The sequence below is a fragment of the Pelobates fuscus genome, chromosome 1 (assembly GCF_036172605.1).
Source record: "Pelobates fuscus isolate aPelFus1 chromosome 1, aPelFus1.pri, whole genome shotgun sequence".
NCBI lineage: Eukaryota > Metazoa > Chordata > Amphibia > Anura > Pelobatidae > Pelobates > Pelobates fuscus.
Genome location: NC_086317.1, coordinates 434032948 through 434054489, shown reverse-complemented (window position 1 = coordinate 434054489; position 21542 = coordinate 434032948). Strand labels below are relative to the sequence as shown.

Below are 21542 nucleotides of genomic sequence, written 5' to 3'. Positions count from 1 at the left end.
AAGTCTCACTACTAATTTCTCTGCCATTTAGGAGTTAAGTAACTTTTGTTTTTGTCCATGCAGCCCTATCCGCACCTCCCCTGGTTGTGACTGACACAGCCAGCATCAAATCAAAATGGTTACATTTTCTAACACACGTTACTTCAGAAGATTTTTTTTTTCTCCTGCACTGTAAAATTAACTTTAATCACACACAGAAAGTTCCTGTATGATCTAGATCAGGGAATTACCCAGCTGTGTCTAAATTTTTTTTTTTTCTTCTTCTAAAAATACCTTAGGGTGCATGAACAAAGATTTAATTCCTAAATGGCAGAGATTTGACTAGTGAGACTGCAGACACATGATCTATACGCCAAAACTGCTTCATTAAGCTAAAGTTGTTTTGGTGACTATATTGTCCCTTTAACTAATTTCCCTTTTTTTTTCAACTTGAAAAATCAACCTTAACGGAAGATACATAGTAAGTAAATCCCATAACTGATTTACCACTCATTTTAGAGAGTTTAAAAGAGAATGGGATTTTTGTATGAAACGTGACTGAAAATATGTTCTAAAAAATTTGTGTAAAGTAATAAAAGTGGAGCTACCACTATGGAAACCAGCAGACACACAACAGATCAGAAACAAAATCGCCTCTAAATTTACCTCCAAAGCAGCAAATAATAGCAGGGCCCAAAAAAACCTCTTCAAACAGGAGATGTCTGTAATCTAATTTGGCATCTCGAATAGGCTTCTATGGGAGAGCTGTACGTCTCCATTAGCCCCTGCAGTGAAATGTATTTACTAAAGTGAGAACTCACAGTGAATTAAAAATCTATTTGAAATATAAAGGCCAGAGTTGAACTGAAAGCATTGCTCACGTAGACATGTTTTCCGTGAATTTGATCTTAAATTTGAAATTCACTTTAAGATTTATACAGATAATAGCACATTTATGTGGGTTGATTAACCCAGAAAGCTTGGTGGAAACTCTAAATAAACAGGTGTGAATTGTTGGTTTGGCAACACTCCAAACAATATAATTAATACACCATGCTTTAGTGTTTAAGATACCAGGAGTGCCCTTGTGTCCATTACATTAGAATGGAAACCATTTGCAAATAACTTGACAAACTTACATGGGGCCCGCTAGACGCCGGTCACCTCCTTTGTAAGATCTGGAATCGCTCTTCATTTAAAGTAGCCTTGTGGTGCAAGGCTTAGAGCAATCCGCTGATGTGATGAGCCAATGAGGTGGCTGTACAGAAGAATTTAGCGCAGAAGAACAGTTCTAAGATCCTTAGCAATTTGACGACTTACATTGGGGGTACGATGACCGGGAACTTCTGGCATGCTGTAGTGGTTATGGTGCATGAAGCAGGTTCCTCCTCAACTTATTGTAATATTTTGTCATTATTTAAAATTATTGTTACATTTCCCCCTTCATAATCTTGTAAAGCATTGTGTAATATGTTGGTGCTATATAAATGCCAATAATATGTAGATCTATCCCGAAATGCCTTGTAGCTCTTCAAATTAGAGGTTCAAAATAGTATTTAAAAAAATAAAATAAACTACCCAATAGTTTGATCTGGGTAGTACTTTGTTTCCTTAACTTTGTGATGAAAGGCTGTTACATTGTAACATTGCACAAATACATGACAGACAAGATAGTAGATACATAGTATAGTGCTCCAGCCTAAAGGGTAATGGGTAATGCACTGAAAGAATGGAATCCTCTGGGGAGCAGACTTAATGGGCAACTGGTCCTCATCTGCCATCTAAAATGTTGTTCTTGCATAACATTCTGTAATTTATACTGTGAATTTCCTTCACGACAAATTAAAGTGTTAAAATGAAATCAGTTTTAATAAATTGTAATCAACCCTTGCAGCATATCAAACAGGATTTTTTTTTTAATTAAATGTATATATTTGCATAGTGGTTGTAATATCCCATCAAGGGTTATTTGCTTAGTGCTAAAGTATGTGGATGTTTCCTTTTTGTAATTAGGACTGTGCCTGTAAACACAGGTATAATGGTTTTAGAAGTTTCGTTTTTTTCAATAAACAAGGATTGTTTTTTTAAACTGAAACCTATTTGTGCCGCATTGAGCAACCATAAGATTGATATCTGTTCATTTTTTAAATCACCCCCCTCTAGGCACTATAACCATTACACACCAATGTGATGGTTATAAATAGATACAATAAGATCATAGCAATGAATGGACAGCAGCAGCAAGGACTTCAAAGGACACTGGATGTCAAGTCCAGCAACTGCATATTGCAAGTCATGTGACACTGGAGGTCTCCAAAATGCTGCCAGTAATAGACCTACAATTGCTGTGCAAGCCGTACTAGCGAGTTAACATCCTGAAATGGTCATTATGGTTTATCTAAAAACAGCTTTTTAAAAGGCACTTCTGGACAAGGATGTGCAGAGCATCTTTGCATCCCAATTACATTGAGCTGTTGAGTTCCCCTTTAATCCAATAATATGTTTGAGAAGAATACACTTATTTACTGTGACAAATTGAAATCAAACAAATAACTTGCCAACTTTGAAAGAAGGATGGTAGATAGGGAAAACTTACATTTTTCGATAGAGAGGCTCATCTTAAAAGAGATGAATTGAGAATAATCGAGAAGGTTTTCACTAATTGACACAACACACAAATTATTTATTGTATTTAAGAACTTTATTACCAAAGTTCGATAAAAGATCCACAAGTCACGATACCAGCATCACATGTTTCAGTTGTAGCTTTCTTTGAAGAAGAAAAAAAAAAAAGTTGGAACAAGTTACAGAATTTGCAGCTTTCAACGTCACTTAAAAGAAAATTCTGCATTCCTATTAAAAAACAAAAAACAAAAAAAAAAAAAAAACACGCGCCATGTAGAACCTTGCCAACATTTATAGATTTGCTTGCTCACCAGTCAGATCAAGTGGTTAACTTAAAACCAAACCTGCAAGTCATAAGCAAAAAACAAAACAAACATTCTCCAACTTTGCTATATAGTTTTCAGAGCACCATTTAGTGAATAAATCCCTAGAGGTTTACTTTAGGGTATACAAAAAAAATTAAATAAAAATTGCTGAATATGCTGCTCCTCAAGTAAATAAAGCTCAGACCTCTAAGAAAGCAGAACTTTGAGATGCCATCTGTGCTTTGAAAGGTTAGCTCAGCTTGATATGAGATCATAATTCCACAGGAATTTGTTTTTTTTCTTTATGTTATCAAGGAAATATATTAATCTATCAATGTGCCATGTAATACAGTCAAGGGAAACACAGAAACCTCACGTTTAAGGAAAAAAAAAAATGTAAAGTCAAAAAAGTCATAATAAATAGTCCCTTAGACAGTGTTTGGTCACATCTTACAGAAATATTGAAACAAGAGACTCTGGAATAAATCTTCATTTACAATTTTCACAACTAGAGATCCAGGTAAAAGAACAGATCCTGACAGACTCTCACAAAGTTAGTCCTTTAATTACATTCCATTTCATTTGTGTAACAATCTCCGTTTTGCTGAGGAGGGACTGTATTTTCTTTGTCCTTTTTGAGATTGTCCTCTTTTTGATTTATACCATTTACTGGTTTATCCTCCTTTGGGGATTCAGGTTTTGGTTTTGGTTGTGAAACTATTCCATGGCAGGTGTTGTCCAATAGCTAAAAGAAAATAAATAAAATTTACATTTTTTCCATAGCAACATGGCTCTGAAACGCTCATAACAGAATCCCTTTCCTATAACCATTGAAACTTTTGGACCTTTAATTTAAATATTTTACATACACTGATAATCGTCGTCATCCCACATTATTGGGTGGAAGAAAGGATATGGAGTAGTGATCCCTACACGTTTAAGAATGCCTCTACTCTGGTACTGCGAAAAATTGGTAGTAACAATAAAAAAAATACAACCAACAGAAATCTACAAGCTGTAGGCACCCATGATTTCATGGTTAGTTCATTTTTACCACATTGTAGTTTGACATACTGCAAGCACATTAACGGAGTTTACTTTGCCGACACGTAGTTACAGCTAGTCGCTTTCTGGTTCATATTCAGAAATGGTATACTTACAGAATTCTTTGCTTTGATTTCATCCACATGAACAACCGGGTCCTGATCCAGAGGTTGTTTAGATTGAGCATTCATTGCATTGCTCATCCAATCCATGGTTTCTCGTACACACTTTTCTACTTTTTCCATATCGAGACTGCTAATGTGCTGGTAAGTCTCACTCTGTGGTGAAACATGCAAAGGTTCATTAAATTCTACTCAAATTATATAAGTTAAAAGGAAGTAACACTGCACTATAGCCAACCCCTACTGCCATTTAATAGTAGTTATTTTTGCTACTGGAACTACCTTATTTAATCATTTCAAATTCCACACCTTCATCTCATGAATGTTAGAACCATTGTAGACATACAGTATATAATATAAACTAAATTAGCTACAGAAGAGACAATGCACTATGAATCAAGGCTATTGATATAAGACTGTCAATAAAAATGCAGAGGGAAATCAAAGAACACAAACACATACATACACTTCCAAGGATGGTTCGCACTCAGAGGACTTAATTTCTGTTAAAACTTATCTTTTATTGCACAGTCTGTCAACGTTTCAGTTTAAAAACAAAGTTTTTATCAGGAGCTTATGTTTTTAAACTAAAATGTTGATAGACATTTCAAATGAAGCCAATTATAACAGAAACTAAGTCCTCTGAGTGCTGACAATCCTTGGAAGTTTAAATGGGATTACTGCAGGTTACAACACCAGGCATAAGATTTCTGGACTTCCATGAGTGCAGGCCTTTTTTGAGATAGATAATGAGAGATATATAATACACTGCTCAAAGAAATAAAGGGAACACTTAAACAACACAATGTAACTCCAAGTCAATCACACTTCTGTGAAATCAAACTGTCCACTTAGGAAGCAACACTGAGTGACAATCAATTTCACATGCCGTTGTTCAAATGGTAAAGACAACAGTTGGAAATTATAGGCAATTAGCAAGACACCCCCAATAAAGGAGTGGTTTTGCAGGTGGTGACCACAGACCACTTCTCAGTTCCTATGCTTCCTGGCTGATGTTTTGGTCGCTTTTGAATGCTGGCGGTGCTTTCACTCTAGTGGTAAAATGAGACTGAGTCTACAACCCACACAAGTGGCTCAGGTAGTGCAGCTCATCCAGGATGGCACATCAATGCGAGCTGTGGCAAGAAGGTTTGCTGTGTCTGTCAGCGTAGTGTCCAAAGCATGGAGGCGCAACCAGGAGACAGGCCAGTACATCAGGAGATGTGGAGGAGGCTGTAGGAGGGCAACAACCCAGCAGCAGGACCGCTACCTCCGCCTTTGTACAATGAAGAACAGGAGGAGCACTGCCAGAGCCCTGCAAAATGACCTCCAGCAGGCCACAAATGTGCATGTGTCTGCTCAAACGGGCAGAAACAGACTCCATGAGGGTGGTATGAGGGCCTGACGTCCACAGGTGGGGGTTGTGCTTACAGCCCAACACCGTGCAGGACGTTTGGCATTTGCCAAAGAACACCAAGATTGGCAAATTTGCCACTGGTGACCTGTGCTCTTCACAGATGAAAGTAGGTTCACACTGAGCACATGTGACAGAGTCTGGAGACGCCGTGGAGAACATTCTGCTGCCTACAACATCCTCCAGCATGACCGGTTTGACAGTGGGTCAGTAATGGTGTGGGGTGGCATTTCTTTGGGGGCCTACACAGCCCTCTACGTTGTCGCCAGAGGTAGCCTGACTGCCATTAGGTACCGAGATGAGATCCTCAGACCCCTTATGAGACCATATGCTGGTGCGGTTGGCCCTGGGTTCCTTCTAATGCAAGACAATGCTAGACCTCATGTGGCTGGAGTGTGTCAACAGTTCCTGCAAGACGAAGGCATTGATGCTATGGACTGGCCCGCCCATTCCCCAGACCTGAATTCAATTGAGCACATCTGGGACATCATGTCTCGCTCCATACACCAACGTCACGTTGCACCACAGACTGTCATCAGGAGCATGCACAGGCGTTGTAGGGAGGTCATACAGGCACATGGAGGCCACACACTACTGAGCCTCATTTTGACTTGTTTTAAGGACATTACATCAAAGTTGGATCAGCCTGTAGTGTGTTTTTCCACTTTAATTTTGAGTGTGACTCCAAATCCAGACCTCCTTGGGTTGAAAAATTAGATTTAAATTTTTTAATTTTTGTGTGATTTTGTTGTCAGCACATTCAACTATGTAAAGAACAAAGTATTTCAGAAGAATATTTAATTCATTCAGATCTAGGATGTGTTATTTTTGGGTTCCCTTTATTTTTTTGAGCAGATTATATATATATATATATATATATATATATATACACACACACACACACACACACACACAATCCACCTACCTGATTCCTGTATTCTTCTACAATTTTTGCATAATGTTGAAGTCTTTGTCCTAGTGCTTCAAATGTTTTTGGCCGCTGTTCTGCCTCCTTAAATCTTCTCTGAATTGGAGCACCGAGTTTCTAGACAAAATACAAAGACAAGAAAAAACAAAGTTAGTCTCAATACTTAGAGCAAAGCATTGATAATTTATGCAGCACTATCTGCAATTTACTCCAAGTGTAGTAAACATACAGGTTTACAAGTTCTGAAAGGAGCACTACAGCAAAATGTCTAATTCTAACAGCAATGGAAGCAAGCTTTAGAAATATGCACAGGACATCTAAAGAGAGTATAAAGTTTTCAACTGCTTACAGGACACTCTGGGTTAGCTATGCGAACATAATCAGAGTTGATGCATATAGGGCACGTATTTAATCCCACCTAAAGGAACACCTAAACACTCACAGTGCTTTATCTGTGAAGATAAAGTTGTCAGATAACTTCCTGGTTGTTTAGCTTAGTGTAGTTAAACTCAAGAGGCAGCAATTGCTCAGAACACCTGCCTTGCAAATGGGAAAGTAAGGGAGGGCTTGCAAGCTCTGCAGACAAGAAAGCTGTTTTTAGATCTAACCCCAATGAACCCCCTCTCCCCACCCCTCCCCCCCCCCCCCAAAAAAAAAAAACCAAAACACATAACTAAAGGCATGCATGTTTTCATTGTGGGTATATTGACTAAAGAGTGATTTTTTTTTTATTTGGGTAGTGGAGTGCCCTTTCAGCTATATAGGTTACACTTTATAATAATGTTTATTGGTGGAAGAGGGGAATATTGTGCACATTAGAGGGGAACATTAACATGTTTTCTGCATAAGAGATTTACCTTGAGTTCATCAAGCTTTTCTACATACACTGACTTGGACTGATCTTCCCCATCTTCATACAACCAATCCTCGGTTTCTGTGAGAAGAGCTAGAAATCGGCTTAAATCCTGTGCAACAGAATTAAGATTTGAATAGTCTTCAGAACAGGCTGCACATTTAGATTTTACATTAAAAAAAACAAAAACAAAAAAACTGTGGATAATAAGAATAATGTAACTAACCATATTTCTACCCACTATTAAAATAGGAAGAAAAAAAACAAACAAAAAAAACACAGACTTTGGCTCTGTCACTTTCTGCACAATTTGTGATGGTGACTTTACCACTTTTTTTTTTTTTTTTTTTAATTAACTTTGAATTCCCACTGTAGTGAATAACCCTGAAAGTAATGCTAAGGGGTTGAGATGACTAAGTTATGAGCCCACAGATAATTCGACAGTTTCAAGGGATAGCTGCTATGGAACAGTTTTGCAACCTCTGACGCCAACGAAAAGCATTAACAAGGCAGATTCAACTCACCTTTTCACACACGAATCTCCCATATGGTCCAGAGAGTTTCTCTCTAAATTCATAGACATATTCTTCTACTGCATTTTTAGCATCGTTCCTCTCTTTTTCCAGCTTATCTTGGAGTATCATTTTCCCCTGAATATTTGGAAATACAAAAATCAGTTAAAATCCTATGTAAATTATTAAGATGAACAAATCTTATCTAATTCATTTTAAATATAGGTTTTGATTTTGAAGAAAATAAAATCAACTTGCCCACCTAGCTTTTCCCAGAAGAGGTAGTTGGCATTCCTGGTGTTTTCTACACAAAATGGCAGTGTATCCCACTGAAAGTAGCTTTATTAAATACCTTACCAGAAGGCTACATTCTGAAGAATTCCAGATATTCCACATATCACCCAAGAGATTTGGCAGGTACACCTATTCTCCCCTGCTCTGTTACTAGAAAGATATATTTAGAACCCGTGCTCTCGAAACATACTATACAAACCTCAACAATCTATTCACTCCACAGAAGGAAACCCTACAGAGATTATATGATGGAGGGGTTTCTGTAGGTACAGAAAGTTTTTAAAAAGTCAACAAGCTACTCTGCTCCTGATTGGAGACCAGCACTCCTGCCATTTCATTTCTGGGCATAAGTTAGAGCATCTCAGTAACTGTACATATAGAGTTTGCTTAGATAAAAAATAAAATAAAAAATACACTCACCTCATTCTCAATGTACATATTAAGAAGGTCCTTCCCCAATTGCCATACTAAATTTGTCTCAATAGGCAGTTCAATATTCTTGACCTTTATCTTTGGTTTCTTAGCCTCTGGTGGCTGGTCGCTTTTCTTTTCAGGTACCTAGAAGATTAGGAATTTATGTTATTTGCACATTTTTTTTTTTTTTTTAAATAAACAGCAGTGTGATCTAACCCTAATCAGTGCCAGGCCTGAGGTTTTTGTTGAAATCCGTAGTTTCCATCAGCAAAATAAAAGCTTTACACACCAGAGCATGTTTGCCACATTGATATGTGAACATATTATTAAAATTCATATATAGAGGCCAACTTTATGCATTCTAAATGTTATCCACAGTTACAGAGTACACAGATAACATGCCTCAACACACATCTCCATGTCCTCCCGAGGCTCAATAAGGAACCTTTTGTAAGCAGCAACATTAAGATCATGGTCATTCATAAAAGGACAGACGTGTAAAAAAAACAAAAAGATCACTCACTTTTTCAGTGTCGGCCATTTTGTGTTCCTCACTGGCAGGCTCGGGTGGAGGAGGAGAGGGTGAATCATCAGTTTGTACCTGGGACTGTGTTCCAGCGGCACTGTTTTCTTGCTGGATAGATTTCTGAAATTAAAACCCAGGCACAAAAAGATGTAGATGGGGGTTTACAGCAAAGCAACAATGTTACAGTTAATCTATTGTCTCATCTTAACCAAGTTGGTCTTTCTATAAATGTGAGTGTTCAAATATGGAAGGAAGAAAAAAAAAAAAAAAAAGGATCACTTTATCCTTTTAAACATTTCCAGGTCTATCTAAACAAGCAACAAAAAATAAAAGTAAAAATGGAAGATAGACCTGTGTTATAGTGACAATAAAAACCCAGAAAGTCATGACCACTTTTTAAACAAAGATGATTTGTGTGGTGTAGTTAGTTCAGAAAGATCAGCAAGTGCATTATTATCCACTAGTAATAGAAAGTGTTAACAATATAAAGATTTCATTTAATGCTTGGGGCACGGAAGGGTTACCCCTTTGCTCTGTCTGCGGACAGCTGTATTTCACACAACCAGATTGAGTGGAGTGGTAAATGCCATCAGCCCACTTAGGAAAAGGATTATTTTTAAAAAGAAAACATATGGTTTTATCTACATATATGTTTATCAAGGACCAAGTAGTGCATTTGGAATACATAATGGTCAATTAAAATTCCTCCATGTAACCATTTCAGAAGTGTAGAATAACTTGCCGAAGGGAAGATCAATCAGTGAACCAAAAACTTACTTCGGCTTCTGTGTTTGCAGTAACCTGGTTTTTTGATTCCAAGTCAGTATCGGACTGCTCTTCACTCCCATCTACCTCTATCCGCTCCACCACAGAGGCAGTGGACACGCTAAAGATCCCATGTGTGTTAACTCGAACTTTCACCTTCACTTTCGACTTTTCCCCATCTTTAGCGGGAGAAATATTCTGCACAATAAATTGACCTAAGGTAAAAAAAAAAAAAAAAAAATGAATGAAATAAGTTGTGTCAGTCATATTTGTTACAGGGGAAATAACACCCCCATTGAACTAACCCTTTACTACTTAATGAGAATTAACCTTTTAAGTGTTTGTTAAGATAACCTAATGTTCTCATTTGTAAACATAAAATAAATTAATAAAAACGTACCAATCTTCACTTCTGGATAAGGAACTGTGTCGGGATGAGAATAAAATGCATCTAGTTGGAAAGGATTCTTTCTGTAGAAAGTTAGGACTTTAGAAAAAGGAGCTGCGTGATTTTTACAGAAGACTTCATGTACTCTAAAAAGACAAAACAAAATTATAAATATAAAATATAAAAAGGTTGTCACCGCACAAAGCTCATAATGATCATTAACCTGTATAAAAACATAAAACTTACCCTTCAGCCTCATCTTCTGCAGTAATCCAACGCAAAGATATAGCATAAGGAACCACATCAGTAACGGAGAACTCTCGTACTTTAAAGGCTGGCGACAGAATTGCACACTACAAACATAAAAGATCTCATTAAAACCAAGGTAACAGCTGTATTGTTAAACAATAGGTTGTGAGACAAAATTCCCATCTGAACAATTAAGGGGCACTGCAAGCCACTTTCAAAACATTTTAAAGCTATTGGTCTAAATTAGCTGCCCCACCTCCGCTTTCTAAAATACTTCTTCCTTGCTAGTTGCTGTATCTGAGAATGTGACGCCATACTTTCATGAGCTCACCCCTTCTGTCCCTTTTTTCCTCACAGGCAGTGTTTAAAGTTGCATGTGTTATGAAAAAGCACAGAAATGTTTCTTTGTAGAAACTACAAGTCCCAGAAACCTCTGTTAAGGGCAGGAATGAGACCTTGCAAAGAGATCTATGAAGTCTGCGAGTCCGTCCCTCTACCTGGCACATTGTGCATACACAGGGAGATCTGGATTACAGATTTATAGGTGAACCAGATGCATTTTCTGTGTGTAGGCTAGTTCTGTTTACAGATCTAAGATCTGCAAACGTTGTAAGCAGATACTGCCTCACTTGCCCTTAGACTACTGCAGTCCTGCATTAAATGTATTTAGCACAACAAGCAGGAACGGTTTACATTTTAGTAACAGAGGTTCATTCCTACTTGGAGTGCCCCATTAAGCAACACCTTATAATTTAGCAGTATGTTTTAAAGAAATCTGACGAATCTTCAAGATCTTTTATGCAGTCTAAAAATAGTCAATGCACTTTTCCCCTTTAACACATTACCTGCAAAGCACATCCTCTTGCTACAGCTTCATCTGCATTCAGCGTTGTGCTGACATCTTTCCCAAAGAACTTGGCTACTCTCTCTTTTACAGCTGGAATTCTGGTAGCTCCTCCAATGATCTCCACTGCACTCACATCTTCAACCTGTAGCTGAATCTGTTCCATCAATGACCCAAGTGGATCATCTATTCTTTGCAAGAGGTCGGAGCACATGCTTTCAAAATCAGACCTGCAAGATTTCAAACCGTGCAAATGTTGAATAAAAAGTAATGTAATCCAAGTGCAATGACTAATCTTCAGTTTTAGAATTATAAGTTTATATTCAACTATAAGACTAAGAACCAGATTTCTAGATTAGTTTACACAAGAACAGAACCAGTTAACAATGCTTCTTAAAGTGAAATGAGCAAAAAAAAAAAAAAAAATGCATTCATTAAATGTCAGCAGCAGAAATGTGTCAACCATAAAAAAAAGTCCAAGTAGTACACCATTGTTGCAGAAAGTTGTGATAGTAGAGGTATACTACAAAAATCTGTGATATTTTACAAAAGGAAGTTTAAGAACTGGTATAGAGATTTGTTTAATCTTTCGGATGCATTCCATGGCTGCAATTTAAAGCGGTGGCTATTGTTGGATTTCTATAAAAGTGAACCCATCATAACACGTTCACTTTAACATACAATAATGGGATCAACAGAATAATAACAGTTCCTTGCCAAAACTTCTTTGACTAACATTTCATAGAGTAGCACAGATTCTGGATTACGGTAGATTCATCTTAGCTCTTAAAACACTAAAAGCACCCCTTTTAAAACGGACTAAAAAAATATCAATACATTTTGCAGAAGTTATAGTTAAAGAAACACTTTAGTCACGAGAACAACTACAGCTTATTGAATTTGTTCTTGTGTGTAGAATCATTACCTTCAGGCTTTTTGCTGTAAACACGGTCTTTTCAGAGAAAATGCAGTGTTTACATAACAGCCTAGTGATAACTTCACTGGCCACTCCTCAGATGGCTGTTAAAGATCCTTCCTGGGTCATGGCTGCCTAAAATGCATCCAAACATTCAGTGTCTCCTCCCTCTGCATGCAGACACTGAACTTTCCTCATAGAGATTCATTGATTCAATTCATCTATTTGAGGAGATGCTGATTGGCCAGGGCTGTGATTGGCTTGTGCTAGCTCTGCCCCTGATCTGCCTCTTTGTCAGTCTCAGCTAATCCCACGGGGAAGCATTGATTGGATCAGGCTACCACTTCTGATGAGGTCAGCAGGCAGGTCTAAATAAAACAGTGACAACATAAGCAGCTGCAGACTTGAATACAAGTAAGATTTTACTATATTTAGGGAGGCATGAGGGGACCAGGGTGGCTAGATGGTGGTTTTAACCCTATAGGGTCAAGAATACATGTTTGTGTTCATGACCCTATAGTGCTCCTTTAAGTATGGTAAAGTAATCAGAGGAGCATCATTGAGGATAGATGTAAAGAAACCCCTGCAGATATTATGTGAATAGAGCTGTGAAAATAAAACATATATTCCAATAATCCCTGAGAATAGTACACTCACCTATTCATGCGTCCAGATACATCTATATCATTCATAAAGCATTCAATGTTAAGAGGAAGGTCTGTGCTATTGCTGCTCATTAGTTTCTTCAGCTTTTCACATTCTTGGTGAAGACGCAGAAGGGCTCTTATTTTTGATTTCACGTTAAGCTTATATTTGGTTTGAAATTCTTTGCAGAAATGTTCCACTAGTCTTTCATCAAAGCTTCTTCCTCCAAGGTATGGGTCAGAAGCACTTCCTAGAACCTAAAATGGGAAAGGAAATATTATGCAAAACACGTTGAACTACCAATTAGAATATTTAGTGGAACACAAATGTTTAACCGCCCAAGTACATTATGATTATTTTGCTACTTCGAAAAACTAACCATAGCAAGTACAGTTGAAGCCGGCTTAATAATCCACCTCATACAGTGGCACCAATGTATATTTCTCTGCAAAAGCTGGTCTGGATGTTCAAAGCCCATTAAAATTATATCTAATGGGTATAACAAATAAGTTTTGAAACGCACATGCTCAAGTCACATTGAGACGAAAAGTGCAAAGTAAATAGAATATCCAGGTTCTTCAAACATGAGAATATTTAGCCCACACTCAATGCTTTACATCCTAAACAATAATAGCAACATTAAGACAGCAGCAAGTGGAACATCAACGTACCTTTAGTTTGCCTTTGTTAAAGGCACAGGCTGAGACTTGGAAAGAAGCATGACCCATATCTACAAAAACCACAATTTTTGGTTTCTCTTCAGGACCTGGAAGATCTTGCTTATAAATTCCATAGTTTAGTGCAACTGAAATACAGAACAAAATGAATTACAACTTAAAGCAACCAATCAGGTAAACTAAATAGAAGCAGCTTATATAATATGTAGATAGATTTGAAAAGTCTTAGAATTAAGAGAAGCCCATACATTTTCCATTTAACTACTCGTCTGATTTTTTTTGTGAAGATAGTCACAGAAGAAGTAAGTCAACCTTAAAGGAGCATAACCAGCACCAAAACAACTATAGCCCGATGGGAGAGGTTATGATGCCAGGGTTTCCCTGGCATCGTCCCACAGTACGAGGTTAAGCCATTCTAATTTGGTTTCACATTAACTTGGTTTCTGCTATGCACCCACCCCTCCTGCAAACCATACTGAAACATACAATCTTACTTTGCGACAGTGTGACAAAATTGCTAAATAAAAAGCGATTTGTTTACCTTCTTAGGTGTGCAGACAATCTTAAGAAGATTGAGGGTGCAAGTGACAATTACCCAAGTTATCTTGATGAGTGACAGGTCAAATGCACACATCACACCCCAGTAGACAATCAAAGTGGTAAAACCGAACGGTTAACATTATACTTTCAGGGCTACAAAAACATTTATTAAAAGTTATATTATACAGCAGAGATGTCAATACACCCATTAAAGGTCACTTGTCACACAGACAAGGGTTTGCCTGGTTTTAAATAGGTTAAACATGAGGGGGCTCAAAATATTTGAGGATGATATTCACTTTAATTAAAAAGTAATCGTCCATACCTGCAGTCATGTCATTCATCAGTTTCAAACAGTTCAATCCAACAATCTGAGCAGCATGCAGTACGGATCTCCTCTCTGCATCGGTGAAGAATGACGGAACCTGGAGAACAAAACATTGTTACTCTGAAACACACATAAAAAGGCATAAAAGGTTTTGAGGTGCTAGGATGCCAATGCGACCATTAAAAGGGACACTATAGTCACCCAGATCACTTCAACTCAATGAAGTGGTCTGGGTGTCAGGTCCCTCGGGTTTTAACCCTTCACATGTAGACATAGCAGTTTCAGAGAAACTGCTATGTTTACATTTGGGGTTAAGCCAGCCTCTAGTGGCTGTCTTCCGGACAGCCACTAGAGGCGCATCCGCGATGCTGGAGGCATATTTCGCCTCCATCGCGCAGAGCGTCCATAGGAAAGCATTCAGAAATGCTTTCCTATGGACACTTTGAATATACACACGGCACTTGCCGCGCATGCGGCCCCAGTGACGTCAGACGGGGGAGCTGACGTCGGTCAGGGAGGAGAGGTCACCAGCGCCGGGCTCCGAGATTAAGGTAAGTAACTGAAGGGGGTTTAACCCCTTTAGCGCCACTAGAAGGGGACCCGGAGGGTGGGGGCACCCTCAGGGAACTATAGTGTCAGGAAAACCGCTTTGTTTTCCTGACACTATAGTGATCCTTTAAGTCACTGGTGCTCCGAGAAAGCTGCAATAAAGCCAATAGGGATTTTTGGCTGCTTCATGTTAACTTATCACTACAATAAAAGTGGAGGGTGGCCAGCATCACTGCTACATATGTAAGACTATGCAGTGGATTTACTTATACTCTTCTTTTAAGTGACCTGGTCAGCCACAAATCATGTGGATTGTCAGGTTTACATTAAAATAGAGATATAGTGTCCAGATTAAACGCTGTACTGACCAGCAGACTCCATACATAGCATGTGTGGACCCTGGACTGAATGGATGCAGTCTCTGCCCCCCAAAAAAATATAATGTGGCGCATACAGTCTTCAGGCATCATGACCACTTCAATTCACGGAGGTGATAATGGTGCGTGGAGTAACAATCTAAATGTAGAGATTTGCAATTAAACACTTACAGAAATGACACAATCCGTCACAGGTTTCTTAAGATTGCTCTCAGCGGTCTCTTTCAGTTTTGTGAGCAGCATGGCGGTTATCTGTTCCACACTGAAGAGGTGTTCATTTTCCATGTACATCACCTGAAAACAACACATGCATATTTGGTAATTTATGAGGCATTCCAACATTCTAACACATTTTCATGTACGCTATACTACACTTCAATGTGGAAGCCAAAACAAATAACATTAAAGTCCTTAAGTGCTGAAAACATTGTGTTCCATATAGACTAGGAGGTCCTTACTCCCCTTTAGTCACCAATGACATATCATATATGCCTTGATGTGATGAAATTTACAGCTTTATACGGACACGTGGTAATCTTGTAGTGCAGAAAAACCTGACATTGTTGGCATCCTTTGCCCCTCTCCCCGTCTGCTTGGAAATACCCACATAATGCATAGATTTGTGATTTTAGGTCATATGAAGCAGTTTAAACACAGCTCAAAGACAACTTGGATTGTAGATGTTCTAGGACCTCCAATCCTAACATATTCACAATTATTAACTGTGAAGAGGGTGCTCACTATTGCAAAAATGTAAAGCTAAAAGTTAAATTTCCGTTAGGAATACCAAGACTTGTTAAAACATATAGGTTTATGTCATGATAGACTACATATTCACCTTAACTCCAACACCACCATTCCTCATTGTGACCAGTTGATAGGGCAAGTTGTTTTTCTCTCTCTGAACAAAAGATTCATTAAATGCACGGCCATGAAACCTCTTGAAACTTGATACAGTATTGTTTGCGTTGGTCACCATCTGTAAGGAAAAAAAAAAAAAGGATTTCAATATGAAGGAACGTTGTCAATTCACAAGTAGTTTGGCTTTAGGACTGTATATAAATACATCAGTATTACTGCCAAATGAGCAAGACAAAAATCAAAATGAAGTTATAAACTGAGCGTAAAAAGCCAAATAATTCTTCAATTATTTAGTGTCTATTAATGTCTTTTACCAAACATTTTAAATATCAATTAAGTGTCCCTGTCTCCGTCAAAGACAAATACTAAACATACCTGGTTTTTAGCTGCAACACCGATTGTTCTGTTTTTTGTCCCAAAGGATACCACAGCCCTATTAAAAATAAAGAATAAAATAAAGAACCATAGGGTTTACTCATATTATTTGAGGATAAGGAGAAGGTGAGAATACACGAAAGCGGAACCGTTACTAACTTTAAATGTGCCAATTACTCTAAGCTAAAATAGATTTTGACAGTGACACCTCCTTCAAATATTAATTTAGACAGAGTAGTTACTTCTCACTCACATGGAGACTAGTATCTTCCTCAGACAGGTGAGACTCACTGATACACTTCCAGATCAGTTACGGTTGAACGCACTCTACAGCAATTTCAGTATTAAAATGCACTGTTAGCAATCCCATATGGCAGTTGGAAAAATACCTCTGTAATATCTCCTTCTATTCCAGAAATGCCTCAGTTGTTTTTTATATAAAGGAAAACTCCAAGTACCATAACCACTACAGTGTGCTGTAGTGATTATGGTACAAGGAGTGCCCTAAAGCACCCCCAAACTTCAATCTCTCAGTCTGAAGTGATAAAGGTTGAAGAGCAGTGCCCTGTGAACCCCAGTTAAAAGGACACTCCAGGCACAAAAACAACTTCATCTAAATGAAGTTATGGTGCCAGTAGGCCCCCGGTGGCACTCTTACCTGATGGGTTTAATCCGTTCAGGAAGCAGGTTGCTCTCAACCAATCAGCAATTCCCCTGCGCATCTACAAATTCAGAAGCTGGATGCCGCACAGGAGGAGAATGGGGGCTTTTAGGGGAGTGTGACTCCAGTGACCTCCTATAACCACAACAACTTATTTTGGTTGAATGGCCCTTTAGGAAATCACACCATTCTAGAACAATCTAACTACATACAACGGTGAGGGGACTTTCCTGGCACCATAACCTCTGCAGCACATTGCAGCGGCTAAAGGTACACTAATGTCACCAGGACCACTACAGCTCAATGAAGTGTTCTTGGTGCAGTGATCTTGTCCTTTTTACCCTGCAATGTAAAATACCGCAGTTCTATTTATTTTTTTTACATAAACTCCATCTCTAGTGGCTGTCCTACTGACAACCACTAGAGGCACTTCCGCTGCAACAATCAAGTTAAAAGGTCGCGTCACGTGGAAGTTTGTTGGGACGCATTGACTATTGTTAGGGGCACGGGTTTGCATTTCTAACACTATATAGTTCCTTTAAGGTACTTACGAGTGTCTCTTTAAATCAAGAAATTTAATCATTAAAGTAACATAATTGAACTTAAAAAGTACCTTAATGTTTTAGACTCCTTGTGTCATTGTATTTAATTAATTATACTGAGCAGGTGTAGAAAAAGTTCTAGACATACAGCAATCAACTTGCAGATTGGCTTAAACTAAAAAAGGAGTAGAAAAAAATAAAAGGCTATCATATTCAATTATTTTTATTGAAGATGTAAAAATAAAAAAATGGCTATCAGGACTACAATAAATTAAGATGCCTTACAAAATGTAAAGTGGTCTTTATGACTACATCTTAATGGTTTTCTTACATATATAAATACCGTATGTCTACAGCATTTGTTTATTTTACAAGGCATTCTAGAAGTAACATGAACATTTTTTAGAAAGATCTGCTGAGATTAGGCACTACATGACAGCAGATTATGGGATGGGACTACATGATAGAAGTACACCTGAGAATGTCACTTGGAATTGTGAAAAAAAAAAAGTTGAATTAAAAGTTACATTGAGAATTTAAAATAAATGAAACTTTATTTTTAAGACAGTGTTGCTTTTTTTATTCTTGTTTTAAATAAAATACACCTCTCCTCCCCCCTCCACAAATAAAAAATAAATAACTCTTTAGATGGAGTAAATATGTTTTTCCCCCAATTTCATATTTTATCTGAAATGCCAAATATTTGATCGAAAAATAAAGGAATCAAAAGCTACCATTTCTTTAATATAAAAGGAATGTGCTCAATAGTGTGCTAGTGGTATTGATACAGGAAATATACACAAATCTATCAGTCAACCCATTTATTGCTTGATTCATGCTGCCATTGACAGGCAGCCAGGAAGCACTGATGGTATGGAACATTCCAGAAACTTCTGGCACCGTGACATCACACCGGTAGGTAAAATCTTCCGGCAGAACAGAGGATGTTACGTTACCAAGGAGATTAAACTCCCACCAGAGAATACTGTCATCCCACCCTGATACTGTATCAGTGCCATTCCACCCCCATCCCCAGCAAACACTGAGATTCTCTAACAACGGTTCGCACTCACAGTGCACTCACCATCAATTATACATCATTACAGATTTAAAGCATCCTATCATTTTTATTTATTATAAGAATCAAAAGCAATTTCTACTGCCCAAAAAAATTGGCTAAAAATACTAAATAAATATATTTGGGTAAAGGTTATTTTAAAAAAATTTATGTAAAGTAAATATTTGTTGTTTTAATGTTTATTTTGTCCTATTGAAGCTTGGTCCTGTGACAATCCAAAATAATAATATTATTAATTATTATTATTATTATTATTATAGCAGTCAATGTGCAGTGATGGATGTGGGTCAAAACGTTTTCAATGCTGGAGAAACGTGGTCCTCAACTGCCTGAATGAGCATCGCAAGACTATACGCTAGACTACAATGCCCACTGCAACTCCCATCATCCTTGCTGGACTCGAAAAGGAAGGGTTAACATGAAATTTCAAAAATACATTTAATTTAAATTATTATTATATTTAATAGGGAGTTTGTACATTAAAATATTAACTGCTTCCATCCCCATTTTTTTTTTTTTTTATAATTAGCAATAGATAAGTCTCCAATAATCGATGTATCGGTGTGTCACCGGTACTCACGGGGTGCAGCGGTCACTGAATTCATTGGCCACGGTCTCAATGCCGCCGGCCCGGGCGATGGCAACGTGACAGTTCTGGTAGCCCAGGTCGAAACCGACCACCGACATGGCGACAGTGCGAGCGGGCGGGCGAGGAAGGCAGGCTGGCTGGGCTGTGTCCGGTGCTGAGCGCCGCTCTCCTGTGTCAATGTGTGTCTGAGGCTGGGAGGAGGAGGCGGTCCCGCTACATATACACTCCCGTGGAAGATTCCAGAAACTGCGGCTTTTGCATCACTCGCCGGCTCCATGTGCCACATCCGCTTCCGCATTCTGGACCCTTCTCGAGAGCTCCACGAAGGCGGCCAATCAGAGCGCGAGAAGCCGCTCGTCTCCAGGCAACCTGGACGCCGCGTTGCTAGGATACACCTGGGGGAGGGAGGAGTTTGACAGCTGCTGTTGGCAGCATGATGGCTTTGTCAGACACGTGCTCTCTGGGCAACAATATTGGCTTTTTTTTTGTTTGTATGTCTGTAACTTTATTGTATATTACATTTTTTTTACATATGTATATTTTTTTTAAACAGTTTTTTTTTTTGGTACAGGTGAACTGTGGCTTTATTGTTTGTATATGTAAATGATCATTTTAACTCTAGCATGTAAGCTCATTGAGCAGGGCCCTCCACCTCTCTGTTCCTGTACGCCCAGTTGTCTGGTTACAATTACAGTGTCTGTTAGTCCACCCATTGTACAGCGCTACAGAATCTGATGGCGATTTATAAATAATAAAATAATAATAATAGTGATTTTTTTTTTTTTATATCCCTTGAAATGTGGATTTTTTTAAGATATGTAAAGTAGAATTTTATATTGATTTTTGTATTTGTGAAATGTGGGGTTTTGTTTCTTTATTTCAGGCATCTTATAAAGCACCAACATATTCCACAGAGCTGTACAATTGGAAAAAAGACAGTACAATATGAACAAACTGATACAAAAGGTAAAGAGGGCCCTGATCGGAAATCTAGCCCCTGAAGATTTTTTATACATTGTACGTCGCTAGATAGCCGTGAGTTTATAATCCAAAGGTATATGTAAATGATCATTTTATATTGATTTTTGTATTTGTGAAATGTGGATTTTGTAAATGACCACTTCATGTGTGTTTTTTTTTTTTTTCAAAGATGATCATATATCAAGTAATAAGGAATACAGTGAGAAAATGGTTTAGTATGGAATTTAAATTACACTGGATTGCTGTTGGATAGGTGCATTAAAATACACATCAGAAGAAAAATAAATAAAGGATAAACCTTTTAAAGCTGGATTCTATACTAACTGTTTAGATAATTGCCAGATTTTACTAATAACATGACGTAAAGTCATGATTTTATTAATGACACAGAGGCGAGTATTATGCTATCTCTTTCTTACTTTATTCCTCAGCAGCAAAGAGAAAATATAACTGAAAGAGAAAAAATTTAAAATATGAATAAAATATAACAGATACAACCAGATCTGCCTAGTAACAGGGCAGCCAATCAGCTTATAGAAACAGTCCATAAATGTCTTGCTATGTACTTCCACTTCCTCTTCTTTGCCTTCTGAACCGAAGACCCAACAACTGAAAAAATATCCACGTCAGGAATGAACAATCGCCAACATGGTAGACGTCATCACAACGAAATCAAGCTGTAAAAACAGAGAAATAGGTGGTAAAATCCAAACTCAGGATCTGAATGTAACATATCATAACCATTTGACATGTATAACAATATACACAACTATTGGTATATCACATATATAAAATTTACAAAAACCACACCGCAATACATAATAACAAGTAAATCATGGATACCTACCGTAAGATAGGAGGACCGCCCTCGCCCTACCTAGAATCCGTACAATACAACATAGACAAGAGAGACAGTTATGTAGACTTATGTACCAAGATAGGTATAAGCAAGACCCAACGCGATCAACGGAGGTAACCAACTTTCCATGACCTTACGTGATAAGGAGTCTGAATGAACTTGCCAAAAACATAGCACCTCCACGTACTCTATTTAAACAAAAAAATAAAAAATGTACTGTGCATGTCTTATTATATACCCTATTGTATTTAATGTTATTGTATTGCAAGAGGATTGCCTTTGGGGTACCTCATATGCACGTG

General features: G+C 37.9%; 1 protein-coding gene across 3 annotated transcripts; it reads right to left on the bottom strand.

Moving 5' to 3' along the window:
* Nucleotides 1–2857: 2857 nt before the first annotated feature.
* HSPH1 (heat shock protein family H (Hsp110) member 1) lies at nucleotides 2858–19669 on the bottom strand. 3 transcript variants are annotated; one of them, XM_063429458.1, is made up of 18 exons: nucleotides 19392–19669; nucleotides 16531–16588; nucleotides 16133–16273; nucleotides 15466–15588; nucleotides 14366–14465; nucleotides 13495–13628; nucleotides 12836–13080; nucleotides 11264–11492; nucleotides 10416–10522; nucleotides 10182–10315; nucleotides 9794–9996; nucleotides 9014–9136; nucleotides 8497–8634; nucleotides 7795–7920; nucleotides 7275–7382; nucleotides 6415–6534; nucleotides 4070–4231; nucleotides 2858–3654 (listed from the first exon to the last, which is right to left on the bottom strand). In XM_063429458.1, the coding sequence occupies exons 1-18, from the start codon at nucleotides 19496–19498 to the stop codon at nucleotides 3472–3474; spliced, it is 2541 nt and encodes an 846-aa protein (XP_063285528.1). In that variant the 5' UTR covers nucleotides 19499–19669; the 3' UTR covers nucleotides 2858–3471. The 3 variants fall into 3 exon arrangements, with proteins under 3 accessions (XP_063285528.1, XP_063285533.1, XP_063285537.1); XM_063429463.1 differs by lacking the exon at nucleotides 8497–8634; XM_063429467.1 differs by lacking the exons at nucleotides 2858–3654; nucleotides 4070–4231 and adding an exon at nucleotides 4703–4843 and having other exon boundaries at nucleotides 6390–6534.
* Between the last annotated feature and the right edge of the window lie 1873 nt (nucleotides 19670–21542).